This window comes from Aquila chrysaetos, chromosome 1, assembly GCF_900496995.4.
Source record: "Aquila chrysaetos chrysaetos chromosome 1, bAquChr1.4, whole genome shotgun sequence".
Classification (NCBI taxonomy): Eukaryota; Metazoa; Chordata; class Aves; order Accipitriformes; family Accipitridae; genus Aquila; species Aquila chrysaetos.
Window position 1 is genome coordinate 1,709,876 of NC_044004.1, and position 21,461 is coordinate 1,731,336.

At 40.5% G+C, this 21,461-nt stretch overlaps 1 protein-coding gene across 3 annotated transcripts; it reads left to right on the forward strand.

The window, feature by feature from the left end:
- Positions 1-1,400: 1,400 nt before the first annotated feature.
- On the forward strand, positions 1,401-19,550 carry LOC121232379 (Alstrom syndrome protein 1-like). 3 transcript variants are annotated; one of them, XM_041122900.1, is made up of 4 exons: positions 1,401-1,523; positions 14,927-15,061; positions 16,683-16,878; positions 18,527-19,550. In XM_041122900.1, the coding sequence occupies exons 1-4, from the start codon at positions 1,473-1,475 to the stop codon at positions 18,634-18,636; spliced, it is 492 nt and encodes a 163-aa protein (XP_040978834.1). In that variant the 5' UTR covers positions 1,401-1,472; the 3' UTR covers positions 18,637-19,550. The 3 variants fall into 3 exon arrangements, with proteins under 3 accessions (XP_040978834.1, XP_040978839.1, XP_029874846.1); XM_041122905.1 differs by lacking the exon at positions 18,527-19,550 and adding an exon at positions 17,517-18,242; XM_030018986.1 differs by lacking the exon at positions 18,527-19,550 and adding an exon at positions 17,743-18,242.
- Positions 19,551-21,461: the final 1,911 nt, after the last annotated feature.

The following is a 21,461-nucleotide window of genomic DNA, read 5'->3' on the forward strand; positions in this document are numbered from 1 at the left end:
ATGTTACGCTGGTTACATGGCAGATAACTGCTACGAGGAGAATAAATAACTCAGGAGACAGAAAATATTATGGAAGCGCCTTTATTTTTCAGTCTACTTCAGCTTCCCTCTGCTTACTAGAGAATGAAAACTGGTGCAGTTATTGTCTTATATGCAGAGAGGTGGACAGTCTGGAGCTATATTCATATGGACAGCTGGATATATTGCTTATACCAACACCAGAAAAGCTTAATTGCTTTTGAGAAGGAGCTCAATAACCTTATGAAAGATTAAATGATGTTCTGTCTGTGAAACACAGATCGTGAAGTGGCAGTCAATGACCCTGGAGACTCCTCTCACTCCTCCATACCTCTCGAGCCGTGGGGGAAGGACTGTCAGTAGCGCACCAGATCAATGATCTGCATCTTCTGCTGCTCTGGCTTCAACTGTCATCTGTGCTTTAGAGGACAGATAAGTAAATAGAATACAGCTGGACGATTGTGATTTTAGGGGGAAATTCCTTCCTTGCCCTTGCCGACGACCAGCTGAAACATAAAATGTTAGTACTTGTACTGAATGCCTCAGGGAGGGGATTAAGGCTGTGTCGGGGGAAAAGTGGAGCTCCTCCTTCCCTCATGGCACCCGAAGGGAAGCAATGAACGATTGCAGGGAGCCCACTGACGCCCAGGCCTAAAGGGGTCCTTGCAGAGGTTCATCTCAACTTCCCTGCCTGCCCAGGCAGCAGTGTCTCCCCCAGACTCGAGGCCAGCCCTTTTGCCAACCTGACTGGGAAAACGGTCCCTGACATACCGCCACAGACAGACCACCTCTCCAGGTGGAGAGTTTTGAGTAAGCTGAACGGACTTCCCACCTAGGAAAATCGCATCTCGTTCCATGGTAACACCAACACTCTCTCAAAATGTCAGCCGCCAGATTTTAAGGTATGCTCATCACCAAGCCCCAAAGCTCGCTATGGTCAGCTATCACCCCTCAACAAGCGGACTGGCACAGGACAGCAAGGGAAACCGCTCCCTGTCACAGGAAAAGCACGCAGCCACCACACGCTCATTCGAAAAACCTCCGGCTTACAGAAACTTCCCCTCAGCGTTCGCCTAACTTCCAGATCGCTCGGACCCAGCGGGCAGCTCTGAGAGCCGGGAGGGAAGAGGGGTTTGGGGCTGAAGGCTGGTTTGTGTGTGTGGAGAACCACCCCGCAGCGTTCCCATCCGGGCACTCGCCGCCGACTCTGCGCGCCAAAACCCCTCAGCCGCCGCTCGGCGGCGCCCGCCCCGCCCCGCCCCGCCCCGCCCTCCAACGGCCGCCGGCGGCGCGCGCGCCGGCGCATGCGCGGGGCCGGAGCGAGTCCCTAACGACGGGGCGGGTTGGCAGGGCGGCGGCGCATGCGCAGCAGGGCGGGGGCGGGTTCGCGCCGGCCCGCCAGCCCGGGGCGGCCGCTGTGAGGAGAAAAGGGGGCTGCCGGTCTGCCTGCTGCTATGGAGCCGGGAGAAGAGGAGGAGAAAGAGGAGGAGGAGGAGCGGGTTCCTGTGAGTATGGAGGGGGTCTGCGGTGCGGTTGGGGCAGGCGACCTTTGGGGGCAACGTGGCAGGGAGGCGGTAGGAGCTCTGAGCAGTCCCTCACCCTGCCTCCGGCCTTGTGTGTGGGGTTGTGTGTGACAGGCTGGTTCACTCATGTTGCTTCTTTTCCGCCGGGGAAACTGGCCTGATCTCATCTTCTGCCCCGAGAAGGGGCTATCGCTGGGTGATTCTTCTGCCCCAGAAAAAAGGGGGGATGCAACTGACATAAGCCCCCCCCCCCCCCCCCCCTTCTCCAGCCCCGGAGAAAAGGGGGGCTGTGACCAGTCTGATCCCTCTCCATCCCCTGCATTCTCCCCTGGGAGGAGGGTGGCTGTAACTGGCCTGAGTCTTCCTCCTCTCCTGGGAGGAGAGTGTGTGTGTGTAATTGTCCTCTTTCCTTTGTGCCTTATTCTGCCCTGGAGAGGTGTGGGTGCAGCTGGCTTGGTCACTAACCCTCCTGGGAAGTCAGGGCCAGTGTGGCTGGAGTGGCTCCATGGAGCCATTCATACCCTAGAAGGGCTCATACATGGCTCTGTGCACTTTGCTGTGTTCATGTCAATGCTGGAGATGGGGAAGAGATCTCCAGAGGTTGTGGGTGTCACATCGCATCCTGCCACCCCCATGTTCTGGAATCAACATCTTCCTGAACTTGCCCTTTGTGAGAGCATGGGGAAGCTTCCTTCCTGTGGTGTTGCACTGTTCTGGCATCTGGTCTTAAGTGTCTCACTGTTCTCATGGTGGTTTCCAGAAGTGTAAAGGGCTTATAGCACCTGCACAAGTTCTGACTCTTGGAAATTGTTGGGAGGTGTCTTCGTGCAGGGTATGTGAACAGCTGATGTTGGACACTTGGGTCTGGAGATGTTTATGGATGTCACATCCAGAGTTCCGTATAAGAAAGGTGTAAGAGAACAATGCAAAATGAAAAGTCACAAGATGGCGATCACTCCAGAGCTTCATCCCAGAGCTCTGAAGGAACTTGGAGGTGCAACAGCCAAATGACAACCAGTGGTAGATGCCGTATCAATTTTTACAAACATTCCCTGCGAAGAACCACGTCTTGGTACAGGTTTCAATCTTATCAGGAAAAATAATAGAAACTAAAACAAAGACTGGAAACAGCCATGTGAATAAAACTGACATGTTAAAGGCAAGTCTGGCCTTAACGAAGATGTGAATATGGGAACTCAAGACAGTGTAGTCTGAATTCAGTTTCCAGAAACCTTCTGCTGAAGGACCTTCACCGTATGTATTCAGGAAGGCTGATTTGTCACAGGATAGAAGGGACGGTTCTTGCACTACTGTGTATTCTTGTATATATTTAAGTAGAAAGGAAGTTCATTTGAATGCTGATTTACAGACAAATTTCACAGTGAACTTTATGATTCTAACTTGTATGTGACATTATAGACAAGTGAACTTGCCTCCTGCTTCTTGTTTTGCCTTCATGGTATTCATCATGGAAACGATGGGGGCTGAGTAGTCCATTCTAGCCTTGCAGTTATTTTGATCCTTTTTGGTTGTCAAGTTTTGTTGTTTTACGGTGGCCATTGCTTCCTTCTCTGTGTTTGTTTTGCACTGTGGTTTAATTGCTGCTCTGACAACCAGAGCTCAGCTCTGGGAATACCAGGTGGAGCTGAGCCAAGCTTTTTGCTAGTGTACTGCTGCCCTTCTGGGTCAAGGGGATGCAGGTGCAGATAGATAGTAGGCCAGGCAGATCTTCTGTCTGTTGTAGTATGGCTGCTTTACACCTTTATTGTATATTTCTGTTGCAAGAGACTACTTTAGCTATAATTTCAATTGACAAAGAGAGAATAACACTGAAAACCTGTGTTTGTAACTTGTAACATGCAAGGCCGTAGTTTCACGACTGCACTATAAATCAGCAAGTCCCAGCTTGCCTGTCAAAAGAAGTGACCTGTGCTGCTGTGCCCTGGTTACTTGTTGTTGCTTCTGTGTTGTTTTGTCACCTATTTCAACAGACAGCAAACCAGTGCAGCTAGGCAGTGGGCTGTTCATTGTGGTTAAAATTGGCTTAAGAAACATCTACTCAGCTCTTACCTCAAGCTTTTGCTTACTGGAGAGAGACTGGGACCGTATCTTCCAGCCAAAGTGCCAGTTTATGATAATTTAAAGACATTATGGAACTTTTGGCATCAGACTGTAAGAGTTAGAAGAAATTCTGTAACCAACGTAGTGATGCTTTTTACTGTTTATGCTATTTCTTGTTTTATTGCTGAAAATACTTTGTCCGTTTCCTCTCCTTGTTTATTTTTGATTATGAGGATGATTTAAGCCCTGTCCTGCAAACTTTTTTATTCTACATTTAGCTAAGTGTAAGTATTACAAATAAAATCCAGGAGGATCAAGCTTTTGGTTCTCATTCTTAAATGCTGCAAATTGATGGCTACATTCCAGAAAGTCCATCATTAATAGGAATTTTTCTTTTTCCTTTTTTAAAGCTAATTATAAACATCAGACTAAGGTACCTACTGACAGAGGTACCTTTTATTTCAGTGGTAATTTAGTGTGGAAAAGGTAAAGGAATGAGCATTTTCTTAAAACTCAGGGGACAGTACAATACAAATTACAGCCCTTGTAAGTATGATCTAAACAAACAAAAGAAATAATTAAAAATCAGGGGATACTCAGTTCTTTTTCAGTGGTCCAAAGCTCAGAATGTAAAGAAGTAGTTGACGTTCTCATTACATAAAAGCATTCAGGAACACTGTTAAGTGTTCATATTGGAGTTATGATTTGGACAGCAAGCAGTTAAGGGATTTTTGCACAGGAATGAAAATAAGATGGCTAAGCTATGTTGTATGAAACTGAATTTTGTCTTTAGTTGCAATAAGTAGAGAAGAGTTTGATGCTTGGAGGAAGTTAATAGTTTTGATTATTAGCTGTTAGATTGCTGAAGTGGCTGTAGCAGTGTTAACATGTTAGGAATTTAGTATGTTCTTGTAATTGGAATTTAGGCTCTCATCTAGGCTCCCTTTCCCACAAGAGGTTCCACCAGATGATCTTTCAAGGTCCCTTCCAACTGAGCTATTTTATGTTTCTATGAAACCCAAAATAATTAGTTCTGAATTAATAGAGGAATCTAGCATAATTTGCAACAAAAGGGGATAAACCCGTAGTTTCATTTAGATCTTCCTTCTTGCTCTGTGTGCCTAGCAGAAGAGCATGTGTGTGAGAGGTAGTGCCTGGGGTGGTGGAGGTTCAAGAAAGTGACTGCTTAGGTAAACTGGACATACCCAAGTCCATCGGGCTGGACTGAGTCTATCTGAGGGGGTGGTGGAACTGGCTGATGTCACGAAAGGCCCCTTTCTATCATCTTTGAAAGGTTGTGAGGACTGGGAGATATTTGTAATAACTGCAAAAAGGCTGATGGTATGCCCTTTTTCAAGAAGGGCAGGAAAGAGGACCTGAAGAACTACTACCCAGTTAGGCTCGTCAGCTGTTCAAAATCTGACTGGTGGTGTTCCGCCGGGATCAGTCCCTGGGCTAATGCTGTGTGATGTTATCACTGGTGACCCAGGTGGATGGTGTGAATGCACTCGCATTGAGTTTGTGGATGACAGCAAGTTGGAGGGAGTGGTTGATATGCTGCAGGACAGGGCTGCCATTCAGAGGGACCTTGGCAAGCTGGATTAATGGCCCAAGAGGAAGCTCATGAGCTTTAGCTATGAAAAAAACGGAGTCTTTCTCACTGAGAAAATCTCCGTACCCCAGTACTGACTGGTGGCCCTTCAGAGAAGAGCCTGAGGACCTGGTGGACAGCAAGTTGAATGCGAGTTGACAGTGCACTCTTTGCAGCAATGAAAGCTAGCCACACATTGGGCTGCATTAATAAAAGCATAACTGGCAGATGGAGGGAACTGAATATTCTCTCCTCTTGGCCACAGCTGGATCCTGTCTCCTGTTCTGGGCTGCCAGCACAAGAGAGAGGTCAGCAGAGTGTCCTGAGTCTGGTGGAGGCCACCAGGACAGTCAGGGGGCTGGAGCACTTGGTGCATGAGGAGAAGCTGCGGAGGTTGGGATTGTTTGGCGTGGGGAGGAGGAGGCTGAAGGTGAGGATCTGGCAGTGGTGTTTCCCTGCCAGAAGGAGGGTTTAGAGAAGGCAGAAGAAGAGTCTTCTTGGAGGCGTACGGTGAGAGGACAAGCAGCAGTGGTGATGTGTTAGAGCAAGGAGAAATTCTAACTGGAGACCAGGAAATCAGTTTTTCACGAGGAGGGTGGTGAAGTGGTGGAGCAGGGCTGCGCAGAGGTGGCGGAGCCTGCATCCTTGGCAATAGTCACAAGTTGAGAGGATGGGGGCTGAGTAGCCCATTCTAGCCTTGAAGTTAGCCCTGCTTTGAGCAGGAGGTTGGACTAGGTGACCTCCAGAGGTCTCTTCCAACATCAGTTACACTGCGATTACATGAATAAACTTCCGCTTCAGGCATTAAGGTGTATTACAGTAATCAGCTTTCAGATTGCCTTACAATGCCCACGGCTGAGGTGTGACTGGGAACAGAGAGTGCGGTCAGCCTTGGAAGCCTTACTTTCCTAGGAAACCGAGCAAAAAATAGGCAGACTTGTTGCAGATCAGCAATGATTAATTTTCCACTTGTCATTTTAGGATACTTCATAAAGCTGTTGATGTTATAAACTTGACAGTGGAAACTACTGTTTTTAAGAGATTCAAAATGATGTGCTAGCAATCTTTGCAGTGTCAGTGTATATTGTGTAAATATATGGGTTACCTTTCTGGAATGCTTTCAGCACATCCCCAACAGTTTACTGTGTCATGAATCTTCCCTTGTATTTGAGATCTGCTGCGCTGGTTCTGATCTCTCGTGGCCATTTTAAAGCCCAATATTTGTTTCACGAAAGTAATAAAACAGTTCAGAATTTACACAGTGCCTGATGTACTGGGTGGTAGCGCCTTCATGCCAGGAGGGAATGGTGTGGGTCTGAAAAGTACTGCTAGCACACCAGTCCTTATTGAAAAAAACAAGGTACAGATTAAATAATTCATGTTTCTCACACCTGACAGCACCAAATCATTGTTAGGTTTTTCTGAATAATATTTTTGAAATCTCTATTATTTACTGGTGTGTTCATACATGAACTTCTAGTGCTGAACTATTTGCAGACAATGAGAATTTTGTTATTCGTTTCAGTAGCTGGACTTAAATGCTAACAATTTTCATACAACTTGTGGCACTGGGCTTCTGACCAAAAAAAATCTCTGATGTAAAAACTTATTCTGCATTTGAATGAGACTTTTTTTTTTAACTTTGTGTTCTGACACACAAAGTAGGGTTGATACAGACTATAAAGCCACAATAAATGAAATTATTGGGTTATTGTGAAGTGCAGTCGCATTTATGTATCTGTAAGGGAATTCTGAGTTTGCATGTAGCCTCTGAAGTGCTTTTGCACAACAGTTGCTTTGCTTTTCCTTGACCATTCATTACAAGCTGATAATTGCGCCATGAAATGAGCAGGTAGGTTAAGACAGTGGGACCTACATTCTTTGTGTTCTGGTCAAATTATTTATTTAATCTTCAGGGACACAGTGGTCAATTCCATGTTTTAACAGGTAAATATATCCCTCTTTCTCCATGTTCCTTTGTTCCTTCCCCACAGCTGGGGAAGACCTTGCCCTGCAGCAGTGGGTTGCTGACTCCAAGTGGCATGAGGCTTGCACTGCATTGTCGGTACAGGTGATGGGAGGGAGCTCACACCTTAGCTTGCTTCTGCTTTGTAAGGCATCTCAGACCGGGGAGAAAGCCATGCTACAGGCTGGAAAGCTTGATTTTAAGTATTATTTGTGACAACTTTTTATATTTTTAAAAAGTTATTAGCACACGCAATTTGAACATAAACTAATGGACAAACAAAAACTAGAACCTTTTAGTATGTAGTACAAGTTGTGTAGCTATGAAGAAACCTCCAGCGAAGGGATTTCAGTCATGCATCCTTTGGGTCCAGTTATTCAGCAAATGTGCCTGGGGTTTGTAGGAGGGGGACTTTTCTGCATCTGTATTCAAAACTAATTGTGTATACAGACAGTCAAATTCATGCTTGTCTGAAATATAAAATGTTTATTTAATTATTCATTAATTGTGGTTTTTATATTGTATGCTTGTTTATCCACTAGGAGTAGGTGATAAAAGCACAGAAATGCAAGAATTTAGAACAAACTATTTAGAACCACTTGAAATAAATTGTTAATAAAATACACAGTGTGACTGTTAAGGACAATTGATTTCAAACCTGTTTAATTATCATCTTTGAGAGGGTAAGTGACCTAGTAGCTAAAGGGGTGGTGGAGTATGATTGTATCGTGACCTCAGAAGAGTTTTTGATCTTGGGATGAACTAAGAAAATATGCAGCAAGTTTGGAAGGCATTTCAGGTACACTTTTTGATGTTTTTCCCTGGCTCATTCCTGTTAAGTATTTTCATTGATGAATTGCATGATTAGTAGGTGGTGAGACCTAGAAAATAAGTAGATAAGGCTGTGCTGGGGAAAGCGATAAATGCTTTGGAAAATGGTATCAGAATTGGAAATGTTATTGAGAAAATGGGGTAAAATAAGTCCTGAAGTTAGCAAGATGAAATCCAGCAAAGGCAAGTTCAGAGTGGGATCTACCTCTAGTGCTGTTACGTGATCACCTTAATTTGGTGTAATTGCTCACTGATGTTGGAAGAGTTGGTCCTGAACTCCACTGCCTGTTTTTGAAGGGTTGATGATTTTGCAGCTGCATGTTCAGATGGGTAAGGAAACTGAAACACAGATTTACACTGAATTAACCTGGCCATGTACCTCTGATGACATGTTTGGAAGAAATTATAGTGTATTTCTGATGTTTTGGGAAGATCAGATTGTTAGAGTTACTCATTAGGGAATTTTCTTTCCCATATCTGTCTACATCTTCTTCTGTGTTGTGCTGTGTTCTATTGTATGATATTTTTACTGGGATATTTTCATCGGTCTGTGGGTCAGAATAAAGTATGGAGAGCTAAGCCTGGATACTCAAACTTTCAGCAGTTCAAAACTGAGAAACGTTCGTATTTCTTTCTATGAAATGTAGCATCAGTTCAGGATGCCGAACAGGAGCTGCTGTTCCTACCATTTAAGTTAATGGCACTGTGTTATGTGGGGGTGGTTGTAGTTATTCACCTTTATTTTTGTCTTTTCCTCTCATGTATTTAGCAACAAAAGCTAACTTTTGATGTATTGGATTTCAGGAAGAAAAACCTTGTTCAATTTCTGTCATTTGAGTTTAATTACATGGAAGCCCTCAGAGATGATTATACTAATTTACTAAATCCTAACTTCTTGCTTGCAGCTGCTTTGTTATGTACCCTGTACCGTGGTACACAGAGTGCTAATATGTGGCAGATTTCTTCCATTGTGCTGTTTCTTTAATATTGCTTTTTGGTATGAGGATTAAAATGAAATAATGAAACAGAATGTGCTGTTGCCTGTTTGCTTCCTTCCAGCTGCTAACCCATGAGGTCCTAGTGACTCGGCTGTCTTTGAAAAGGAGAGATTATTTCCTTTACAGTGTTTTGTCAATGCTGTGTCAGGTTCCTTTGAAGAGCACTGCTAAAGGCATGGCACAGCCTTATGTACGCAAGCGTTAGAAACTACAGCTGATGAGTGTGTGGGCCTTAAGCCCTGCCACTTTGAGCTGGGGCATTTGTTATGTGAAAACACAAATCAAGCTCTGGTGCTAGCAGGAGAATCCTACTTGTGTGGGAAGTATTTGACTTCAGGAAGTGATCATCTTTCCTTAAGGTCCTCCTATTACTTCAGTATCTCAGGCATGGTTGGCTTTTAATTCTCTTTGATTTCGGAGCATAAAACTTGGATGTATGCAGTTGTGGGTATATGCAGTTTTGTAACGCTTGCATTTTTTTGTTTGCTTTGAAGGAAATTTTGAAAGAGCAAACTCCAAAGAAGTCTTAGGTTTTTCTGGGAGGATTTTATGAAATGCATTGGTATAACTAATACAGTTTGAGAGAAGTGTGGACATGGTTCTTTTGATGATGTGCAAGAGTTGAATGATTTAAATAGTGGTATTGGAATGGGTAAATGTATTGGTTTCACTGAGCATTTGCTAGGTGGGCAGCTCTGAAGGTGGGGCAGTAGGATTGCTTCTGGATTTGTAGAGCTTTTGGCTTATTGGGTGGCTGGTTTTTCAGGATTGTTGCCTTCCTGGGAGAATCAGTCATTGATGGTAATTTTTTTTTCACATGAGATTGCTTGGGTTGAACGGTACTGATGTTTTCTGAGGAGCATGTTTCAGTGGAGAATTCCTGACTAATTACAAGTCTATTCCTTTCTCAGGGGGTCCTGCTTCATCTCCCACCTGCCCCAATTCAAATCCCCTTCCCCTCCCGCCCCCCAATAGCATTGCAGACAGATCAGTAGTTTATGGGCATTTTGATAAGAAATGTTGACAAACAGCAGCTGGAAATCAGAACTGGTAAACCTGGATGGAGTTGGGAGACTAACAATGAGTGTTTCTTGCTTTTCTGCCGTATTTTTTTCTGGTTGTTTAAACACAAAAGAAGTATGCTTCTTGTTTAGATCAGAGAGGTGCACACTGCAAAATCATTTGAATTATGTTTTAACAGGAATTGACTCTAAATATGTTTTCTCTACAGTTTTGCCGCCTTCTTCTACAGTATGGCACTGTGCAGGCCACTTTTCATGTTCATGATGCTATAGCATCACTGTGACCATGACAGCAGCTACTTACCTATTTTAATATTTCATGTAAAGGGTATCATGTTACCTAATTGTGATACAAATATTTCCTTCATATCTCATTTCATGTTCTTATTCATGCTTTTATATCCTTGGCTTGTGATGCTGTAGGTGTTCTTCTTTTTGACTTTCTCTCATAACCTACAGGCAAAGACAGATGAAATTTTAGAGCATCAAGTAAGAGATGTGCATTATGGTCAGATCAGACTACTCAGGGAATCAGCTCTGCTGCTGATTTGCCATATTGTTGTACACTAAGTTCTCTGTGCCTAGTAAAAGGAGGATAAATATTTATCATGCACATTCTAAAGTAGTGCTGTGAATCAGTGTTTATGAAATGTTTTTGGGCCTTTACATGCAAGGCGCTATGTAAGTGCTCTTAGCAATAGTAATACTAATTTGATTCCTTCCTGCTCTTCTGGGTGACTGAGTATTTGAGCCTTTGGTAGCTCTGGATATAATTGTACTCTGAATCTTCTAGAATATTGCTATTTGTAGTAATCGCATCATAACTCATTAGCATTTCTTCTTGAGAAATCTGCATATGATACATGTTTGGCTCTGTTTTCCCAAAATAAGACTGGTTGAACCTATTCCAAATTCTGATGTGAAGTGAATAGGTTTTGAAAACTGTAAGTGCTAAGGGAGTGTTTGGAAGGAGGAAGTATTTCTGAGAGAGAAATTTCCACAAAGTGGAAGCTCAGTTGTACTTTATCCTTCTATACTCTCATTTTATCCCCGTTTGCCCAAGACTTGTTCAAATTAAATTCTCTCTCCAAGGAAGATTCTTGCTGACTTTAGTTGATAGTGAATTGTGCTCTGCCCCCCCCCCCCCCCCCCCCTTCTGTAATAAAATATTTTGGTAAAAGATTAAGAAATGAAGCTACAGGTAGAAGAAACCTGTTCAGATGATGTTTTTCATGTTATTTTTCTTGCAGTGTTGTGACAGTATGTCACTCAGGTACATTGAAACTGTATGGGGAAAAGGCTCAAATTCAAAGTTTGGCTATAAGGTTTAATGGAATTATTATCTTGGTGATATTTTCTTTAGGTTGCCAGTCAAATTTTTTTTTTTTTCTGAAAGCAAGTTAATCAGTAGTCTTTGGAAACTGAAGAATTCTCTTCATGTGAAGTGGTTCCTCTGGCATGCTGGTGGGTAGAGAGAGGGAAGTCTGCGACGCAACCGCTGCAGCATGGAAAAAGGATTATAATTTAAGTGGCTGACAGGTATACAAGTAATTAAATGATTTTGAGAGGAATTGCACACCATAGGCTGAAGGAGGTAATTTTAAAGGGGAGGATGAAGAATAACATGCACAGTTCGGTTGTTCAGTCTTTCGTTCATTGTGTGATCTTGAATGCTGTCATTACCCATTTGTTCTAATATCCTTTAGAACACCCACTTAAATTAGCTATGCTCAGCCTATCTAAATAAAATCAGTACTTTTTTTTTTTTGGAATTAGTTTTCTAATCACAGTATGGGTCCCTTACCTAACGCTATTGATTTCCAGTACCTAACCTATTGATTTCCAGTACCTAACGCTATTAATTTCCAGCTTGATTAATAAAATTGCCCTTTTCTGAAGATGCATTTTGTAAACCCAAATTTTCAATAATAGGCCTTAATTAAATTACCAAATAGCTATTTGAATGCTTTGCATTCAGATTTATTGTCAAGTCCACTTCAGTGCTGCTTCTTTTAATGACTTAATTAGAATGAACAATAGGAAGTAGGGAAATGCAATAGGGATTGAATATATGCATACAGGCTACAATTATTACCTTTAGTCCCAATACAAAGCCCAAACAAACTTATTTTGTGCAGGGAATTAATTTGGAAGAGTAGTTTCTGCCTGGTTGAGTCCTAGTTTCATAGGTGTGATTTGCACATGATCAGTAATAAACATCTTCCTTTTGAGTGCTATAGCTTTTTAAACTTGGACAAAAATATTCTTGCCATTCCAAGTAATTTACTTGACAGCGCTGACCTGTATAGAAAGCTACATCATGTTTTTATTTCAGTGATGCTGTTTTGTGGAAGGTTTTAAGATGGCATATGGTACTGAAATTCTGGAAATTGTTGTCCTTCCAGAAGCCAAAATTTGTGAGATTACTATGCAGAGTTGAGGTTTTTGTAACTGCCTGAAAAGTGTAGAGGTGTTGCCCCAATGATGTTCTTTAGTTTGCAGTTGGACATTTGAGCAAGTGGCTTATTTTAAAGGAAAAACTGGGTGTTTAAGGGGTAAAAGGAAAAATCTTGACTTAGAATCCCATCTTACAAGTGAAGTGGGCTGCAGTTTCCAGGGAGGAAGAGTTTAAGGGTTACCTGTTGCTCATGGGCAGAATTGGGGCTGAAGCTAATGGGAGTGTGTGTGGTGCTTTGCCAGTGGGTCTTGGCAGTCCCTTGACCAAATGTTTAAAGGCAAGAGAAGTTCAGCCTACCTTCAGCTCTGCATGTTCTCGGAGTTAGTAAGGGTGAAAATAAGCTATTCACTGGAAGGTTGAACGCCTGATAATTCAGGATTAGAGGGAACGCCCAAACTTTCTCTCTGTAGGTGACAGCCCAGCCACTGGGTGATTATTTCAGATGTCCCTTGAACAGGTGAGTCAGAACTGAAGGGGCTTTCCTCAGCTTATCTCTGAAATTTGTAGATCCACTATCTCTGTGGCAGAATTAATGGCTTCTTAGGAACATGAGATGGATAAAGATTCATTTGTGATGGCTGCAATTTATTTTTTGTAGATGGATTGAAGATGTTATGTTTTGTATAAGAATCACATACAACTGAGGTGCCATAAATAGTCAAGAGTGAACTCACCTTTCTTAAGTTCCAATATGGACTAGCAGTCTTGTAATAAATTAAAAAAAAAATTAAGCTTTTATTCACATCCTTTCCAGCTTTTTAGTGCATAAGAAGAATGAAACAGAATTCAGGTGCCAATTTAGCTAAACTAGTAGGTAATAATATTACATTTAAAGAAAACAATCTCAAATGCTGAATTTTACATGTTTCTTTTACACTGAAACAGGTCTGTGTTCTGGACTTTAAGCTTGTGTCTGATCTCTTAGAATGTAATTAATGTCTTCATGAAAACTCTCATGGTTTGCTTATTTTGTGGTGAAGGTTGCAAAGGGTATGCTCAGTCTATCAAGGTAGATTTGTGCTACTGAATGGAAATTTCCAAATAAGTATCAGACCAATTTATCAGGAAATCTATTTAAAGAAGGAAGAAGAAAAAAAAGCCAGTTGTCACTGGAGAACTTCATAACTGAAGGCACATATCCAAAAGTATTATAATTATTCATGTAGAAGGTAGGCTTCTGGGAAATCACTTGGTTCTTTTTCACTGGCCCTCTCCTTTTCTCAGTCTGTGACCTTTTACTTCTGCCCTTCACATGTCACTTGCCCATATTATGGGCCATTGTAATTCTCACAGCAGCCAGATACTGCCAGACAGTAGATACACAATTCACAGTACAGGAGTAGGTTGTGGGGAGCTTCCTCCTGCCCCTGCTTGGCACACTGCAGTGTTCTTCAGATCCTGCCATTTCCTGGCTTGGTCACTAAAAAATACCTCTGAGGGTAGCTTGGCTTTTTGAAAAATTATTAGTGAGTTAAACTGGAACTAGAGTTGATATGAGGAAGAGGATGAGGACAGGGAGAGGTATTAAAGAGGTGGGGGAGCTACAAGTCCTTCTGGTTGAGGCTTCATGTTAAATTGCTGTATTAATAATATTACATGATATTGTCCAGTGCTAGTCTCCAGGTCTTTTTTAACTACTTTCCAGGAACATTTTTGTTTGGCCTGAACCTTGGTGTTCCAGAAATGTCTATTTTCACAATTATATACCATTGTGTTTGAACCTGGCTGTCTGTCTTGTCTGGAGAAAGCTGTTACAGTTGCTGTGACCTCAGGCATGGGATATTACAGAAAAGAAATTTCATTCTGACTGCAGAACAGCTTCCTCTGTTATCTCGTGGGGAAAAAAAAATGTTATAGCTGCTTTTCTAGGCAGAAGTCCAATTTAACTTCAATTCATCCCCTCTATGTATGTCAGGTATTGCTAAATTATAATATAGAAATCAACCTAGAGCTGCTTTAATGTATTTACATAAGATGCCCTTTAAAATTTAGTTTACAGTATTGATATAATTAAAAACCTTCTGTTTTTAATAAAATAATAAATAAATAACTATTAAAAAACCCAACCAGACAGGACAAATGCCAGAACCTGACTTTGATCAAGGTGATGAGTTTTTTGGTATTCTGTGATTTCCTCAGAGCTGCATCTACATGGGCTGGAAATAAAAAATAAATTTCTGGCCCTTGGAAATGATTTTCTGCACATTAGCCAAGCATGCTTACTGGTTTTTGGGATCTGAAGTCGCAAATGAACCTGCCCCTTTTAGTTAAGTTTTGGGGCTGTGGATGTAATTTAGGTCACTGTCTAAGTACATTGAGGTAGACACTCAACTCTCGGCGTTGGGGATGGCTTGAGTGTTTTATATATTTCATTGTTTATTACTTAAATAAATATATACATATGTTGAAATGGCAAGAAATTATTTTCTGTTTTAAAAGCACATATTGTTTCTTTTAGCCTATTGCGACAACTCCACCACATCGTGGCTGGAACGAAGAATCATTAAGCCGCAGCAGTAGCGAAACCCAGGCATCAGTTACCAGTGGGATCTCCCTAGGAGAAGCAATACGTCAGAAAACTGCCACTAATTGGGTATTTGTACTATGCTTTGTTTTGCTTGTGGTTGCAGGTTAATTATGTGATTGAAAATAATAGAAAGTGCTCTATCTGTGTAATTTAGATCACCACTGTCCTTGCCCTGTAAAGGTCTGCATTTCTCTATCTTGGAACAGCAGAAAAACAGGACTGTTGTGAGCTCTGACAAGTCATTTAGTCCTGATCCAAGTGCTACAAAGCTTTCTGACTTCTGTCATTCAAAGCAGAATCCTCAGTAGTTCAATGATTTTAAATTTTTTTTTTTTTAATTTTTTATATCCCCCCCCCCCCCCCCCTTCTGTTTTCTGGTTATAAACCTAGTATATTTTCCAGTGTAATGTTTTCTTCTCTGCAACAGTATCTTTGATCTGTATTCAGTTTGTAATTTGCTGTAATCGCGGTCCTGCTACTGCCTCTTAAAATGTCACATCTGTCTACCTCAAAATAGCTGATTTACATGTTAGTACAGAGCCATGCTTCAGTTCATGTGAAATCTGACTACTTTTAGACCTTAGTTTTAATGACATGTTCCATATGTGATTAAGGAAAACTGTATTCACATTGAGATACAGTCATAGTAGTTCTATCTGATGGATATGCTGCCAAATATTTAATTACTCTGAGAACTGCATAAGATCACAGGTGTTTTGAAAAGACTGAGTTGATCAAAAATTTTATTTCCAAATGATTATAAGAATCTTGTGCAAAAATTATAGTTCATATAGCAAAATTCTGATGTGGACAGTAGCCTTTAATACCTTAGTAGTGTTTCAAAAGCTAGAGGAGCTTGCAGCTGTTGAGTAGGGATAGTGCTGTACTTCTACCAATTCAGTGGGACACTTTCAATTACGTATATGTTATTATAAGCAAGAATGTTATATATCCTGATGATAATGGTTTGCCTTATAAATGATTGATATTCTTAATTCTCTGCACTGAAGACTGGTCTGTGCCTTTTCTGTAACTAAAATTTATCTGTTTAATTACTTCTCCAGTAATCCCAATGCAAATTCTTCAATGAATTATGTGAACTAAAGATGCTTCTTTCCATTTGAACATTAACTGAAAGTCTTGTTCTTAAAATATGCCAAAGAATTGGCTAGGGTTGTCAGGCATTGTCTGTGTGAACTCAGAATTTCTGTAACTAGAAACTTTCGTTAAAGACAAATTAGAAACTGTTCTGCTTGTTAATCCCCAGTTGTACAATGCAAATCATCTTTACTACGCAGTGTCGGGAACTGTATTGGCCCAGCATCCTACTGAAGCATTTGTCCTTATCAAGATTTTTCTTTCCAAGTGAGAGATTTCATTCTGGTTTGGAAAAAGTCTTCTGCAGTGGCAGGATTTGGAGATGGAGCTCAGTTTCAGACAAGTGATGGAAGGCTGGTGATCAGAGAGAGAGAGATGACAGCTTAGGCAGTAGTGAGAACTGACTGTGGACTTGAGCAGTTCATAGTGCATCATAATTCTTTTACATTAAAAACTGAGTATTTGTATAGGAAATGCAATTTAGAAGCAATAATTCCATTGTTTCACAACTTAGTCTTTATTTCCTTTGGATATATGTCTTAAAACTTTCTTAATGCTTGAGCACTTTCTTCTTCCCACCTGTTCTTAGGAAATCGAGTCATGGTATCAACTTCCAGCAGAAGTGGATGCCAGCCATTTAACTGCTGCCTCAGAGACAAAGCTTGGCCTGACTTGCAATAGAAATGACCTGACGGAGTTCCCTACGCTGGAGGAAGGAGTGTTGCCTTCAGCAGAAGCATCTAGAAGGCAGTCTCCTGGAGATACAGCACATGGCTTACTGCTGGGTATGTTCAAAGATGCCTTTTGTTTAACTGCTAAACAACTAGGATTTCACTTTTCCTTTTAAATCAGTCCCTAACTTGGATTTTACTTCTTTTAGTGAGCACTGGTGTTTACAAAATACATTCTGTGTAATTTTATCATCAAAGCCTGTCTTCAAAATGAAATAGAGGGCTTGTATACCTTCCCTGGATCTTTTAACAGGTGAACTGATTATCTTTGGTCTCAGGTAAAGCTATAGTCTTGTCTTTTTAATAGTGAATTAATTAGAATTAATAGTAAACCTGAGTAAAGTTAGAAATTTTTGGGGCTCTCTCTAGGTGAGGTGATAGTTCTCTGTGTCCTTAAAATCTGTATTAATTTGTTAGTCAAAAATCTTTGTTAATTTCAAAATAGTAAAGTAGATATAATTGTATTGATAACATGAAAAACTGTTTGGTGGGAGTGTGTGCATACTTGTGCCCCTTCCTTATATATTCAAACTACAGTGTACTGCATCTGTGTTTCACTGCTTCTTATAGGATTTCTTTATAGACAAAGTAATCTCCAAATACAGTTTTAAAAATTTTTCAATATCCCTTTACAAAGGTATGTTCTAAGTGTTACTGCTCTTTAATTAATCACTATATGTATTTGTTTTCAGATAAGAGGAAAAACTGAGGAATTATAGGTAGAAGTACTGTACTGCTGCTAGACTTAACCCAAACTATCTAGATAAAGGGATTTGCTTATGTAGGAAGTTAGCATAACAAAGACTACATGGAAGGGTAGGTGGTAATTATTTACAAAATGTCTAACTTGATGTTTACCCACTTTTGCTGTTGCACTCACAAGCACCAACTCTTCCCCCCGCCCCCCAAGTGGTTTAGCTTGCTGTAACACCGTGGCCTGTGCATACTAGCTATCAAGACCTGGGGTGGTGCTTTGCTGTAGTCCGCTGTCTTGTTGGGCTAACAGAAAAAGGAGGTGTGCCTATGAAATGCAGCAACCTTATCCTCCCATTGTCAGAGCACAGGACCTTCTGCTAATGAGGCCTCTGTTCTGGTGCTTAAACACAAGTTTATACACACTTTCTTTCTTCATTCATATCAATATTAATATCTTTGTGACAAGTCCTTACATTTCTCTCTGGGTTTGGACAATACCCATATTGGAATGTACCACATTAATATGGAAATCTATTCTTTCCAATATATTGGTTATCTGGGTCTCAGAATGCTTTTTCAATTGGTGTGGTATCTTCAGTATTGTTAATCATAGTGCTAAGATGTGAAAACCTGTGTGCAATGTGTTGATGTATTTATAAGTGTTATCATTAACAATGCAATTTGAAATAAAAAAAAAAACCTCTTGGGTGTTAAAAACCTAATTGTAATACAGCTGTGAGTATCCTTTAAGAACAATACACAGGTGGTGAATAGGGTTTCTGCATCACTTAATCATAATAGCTGTTGGTTTTCTAACATAATATGGAGTTTTCTGACTTGGTGTTTTCTCGTACTTTAGCTTCTTCTTCTATTTATCGTGATTCACCAATAAATTTGTTCCAGCTATATTAACCCCAGTGTAGCATTCTTCCACATTATATAATTCTGATTAGCTAATGCATGATATGGCTGGATGCTATATATGTTTCATTCTGGATATATACAGGAAGGACATTACTGTTTTTTCCACATGGGGTTCAGTCTTCTGATGTCATCCCCACCAGCCTGAATACAGGGAAAGAACATGCATGCAGCTGTTTCCAGTATCATAGATGAGAGAAACATTAACTGCTAATTGGTACTTGCATGCAAGTAGTTGTTGCTGCATTCAAGTACAGCATTCTTCAGGCTGTATTCATGTAGGACAGATGAATTTGCTATAACTCCATTTTTCATAATACGTTTTTAGCTCTATTAATACACCATTAGTGATACATCAAGCTCTCACTTTAGGTATCCAAAGTGACTGATGGATTATTTTCGGTAATGCTAGTGGGGATTGTGCATCTATTATTTGGCAGTCATCTTTATTTTTTGATGTAAAAGATCCTGGTTTTTATTTCTTCTAATGACATGGTTGTATTCTGTTCCATGCCTGGAATTTACACCAATCTAGACACTCGGTTTTTGGTGTTCTCTCTGCCCTGCCTTCCCCCTGCCCCGCCCATGACTGTTCAGATTATTTATGTGATTATTTATATTTTTGTGGCAATAAACCACTACTTGTAGTGTTTAATATTCTATTAGTGGTCCTTATTGCTACCACTTGCATTTGGGTGCAATTTATATTACTGCCAGTAATATTTTCCAGTTTTAACACCTCTACTTTAGAAAAGCTAAGCGTTTCTATTGATTCCTTTCACATCTAATCATCACAGTTTAGTTCAAGATTGGTTTGAGAAGTTCCAAGATTTAATATTTCACCTTTATCTGTTCTTGGTTACATTAACTTTTCATCCATGTGGAGTCGGAGTATTCTGGTCAATTCTGGTTGTATAATTTTTAGTCCACTGGTAGTAGTACATCTTTGAAAAAGAAAACTTCTCTTATAATGCAGCATTATTCTCTGCATCTTAAGACACAAACCATATTGCTGATTCATTGTAAAAATTTCTAATAATCCTCAAAATGGTGGAAATGGAGATGCTTACTTTTTTCAGTCGTTGCTGTTAATCATAGGAAACACATCTGTCCCCAATAGATAAACTTGTTTCTCTTGGAAATAAAGCCAACTTTTATCAGATCCATTTTTCTCTATTACCTTTATTTGCTCATATTTTCCTCTTGCTTTTTAACTTAAAGGTTCAGCTATGGCAATTAATCTGTAAAGAATTACATCTTTCCCTTTTTGTATGTGTGCATTTAATGAAACCAAAACCAGCAAAAGCAGAACTAAGCAATGTATAATTAACAATACTCATACGGCTGAAGTGGTTTACTTTCTCTTCTGTGCTATCTATAGAAGACCAAACTAGCCAAGACTGTTATCAACAGCTGTTTTAGTTACCCAAGCTAGAACACTTTCCTTGCTTGCCTTAGTTGCATTATTTCTGTTTATTGCATTTCTGCTTCCTTACACATCCAAATTACTATGCTAAACAACTGTTCACCAGACCCAAAGACATGATTCTTATCCATTTGTTCCACTCTGAAATTAGCAGTTGTTGCATTTAGGCATAGATTTGTATTTTATTTTCAACTCTTAAATGCTAGTTCTAACATTAAATTTGATCATGCACTGTATGTTAACTTCTGGCTTTCAAAATTAGCTCTGTCTCAATTCCAACTGAATTATTAATTTTCCTGTGCAGACCATTGTGTAAGTATACTGTAACTTACTGTTATGTTATCTGTTAACTTTTTACCTGCTGATAACTCTTGTTTTTCTTTTTTCTTCACTTTTATGACGCACCACCTAGACTCCTTTTGTGCATATACTTGCATACACTTCCTTGGAAACGCATAATTTAAAAATGCTGTTACTAAGCCTAAAGTGTTTCTTTTTGTATTGATATCCCTCAGAGGATCACTGCAAAATCAAGTGTTATGGTGCCCATTAGGTTATTGTATTTGTGACTTGCTTTTCCAGGATGCAACTGAAATTCCTGAATGAAGGTGCTTCTAAAGCTGCTTTCACTGCACCATTGTGCTAGGTTTTTTTCACAAACAAACAAAATTATTACAGGCAAATAACATGATTGCTTGTGATATTTCAAAATAAACCTGTGTTGCTTCCAGTTAACTGCAAGTTCAACTTAGAGTTTGCCATTCCGTAGCAATTCCTTGCCATTCCTGCTTGTGTAATCTTACGTGTATGTAGGTTGCTTTTTGGGTTTTTGTTTGTTCTGAAGTTAACAACTGCTTGAGGGGATGGAGTTGAAATTGCCTTAGGAATAGCCTGGTAGACCCTCATGACAACTCCTGAGGGTTTGATGAGTTCAGCTGTTATTGCAATGTGCAGCTCTTGCTCATTTTCATCAGTTTTTGTGGTTATTTTGATAATGCTTTGATCCATCCTTTGTGAAGGAGCCTCTAAGGGGAGAGAGAACATCTCTGGTGCATCTGGATCCAGAGGTTCTAGTTCATACTGAACCCCTCTGAGGCCCAAGGCTCAATGCCTTCCACTGTAGGTCTTGCACTGATGGCTGCAACTCTCCCTTGTGTCTCCTGTTACACTTTCTTCAAAGATTGAATTTGGTTTTGCTAACTTGGATTATCTGGTTCAAAAAATTGCTGTTTCTCTGCTTGAACCTCTTGTTTTACTTGTTTAGGGATTTTCTTGTATATGGTTCTCTTTTAACTTCATGGTGGTGAATATACATGGATTTCCATGAAGAAAAACAAGGCAGAAAATGACTTCTATCTGTTAAGGCAGATAGAATCTGGGATGAGGTTAGCTTCGGTAGAGGTAATACATCTGATGAAAGAACTTTAAAAATCCTGTGTGTCATACAAAAGCATTAAAAGAAAGACCAGCACTTTTTACAGTAATACAGAGTTAATATGTTGCTTTTAGTCTACACTGAACACTAAGCCCTGTCCCTTGCTGCCCTAAGGCTGTCCCCCCCCCCCCTTTTTTTTTTTTTTTTTTTTTTTTAAAG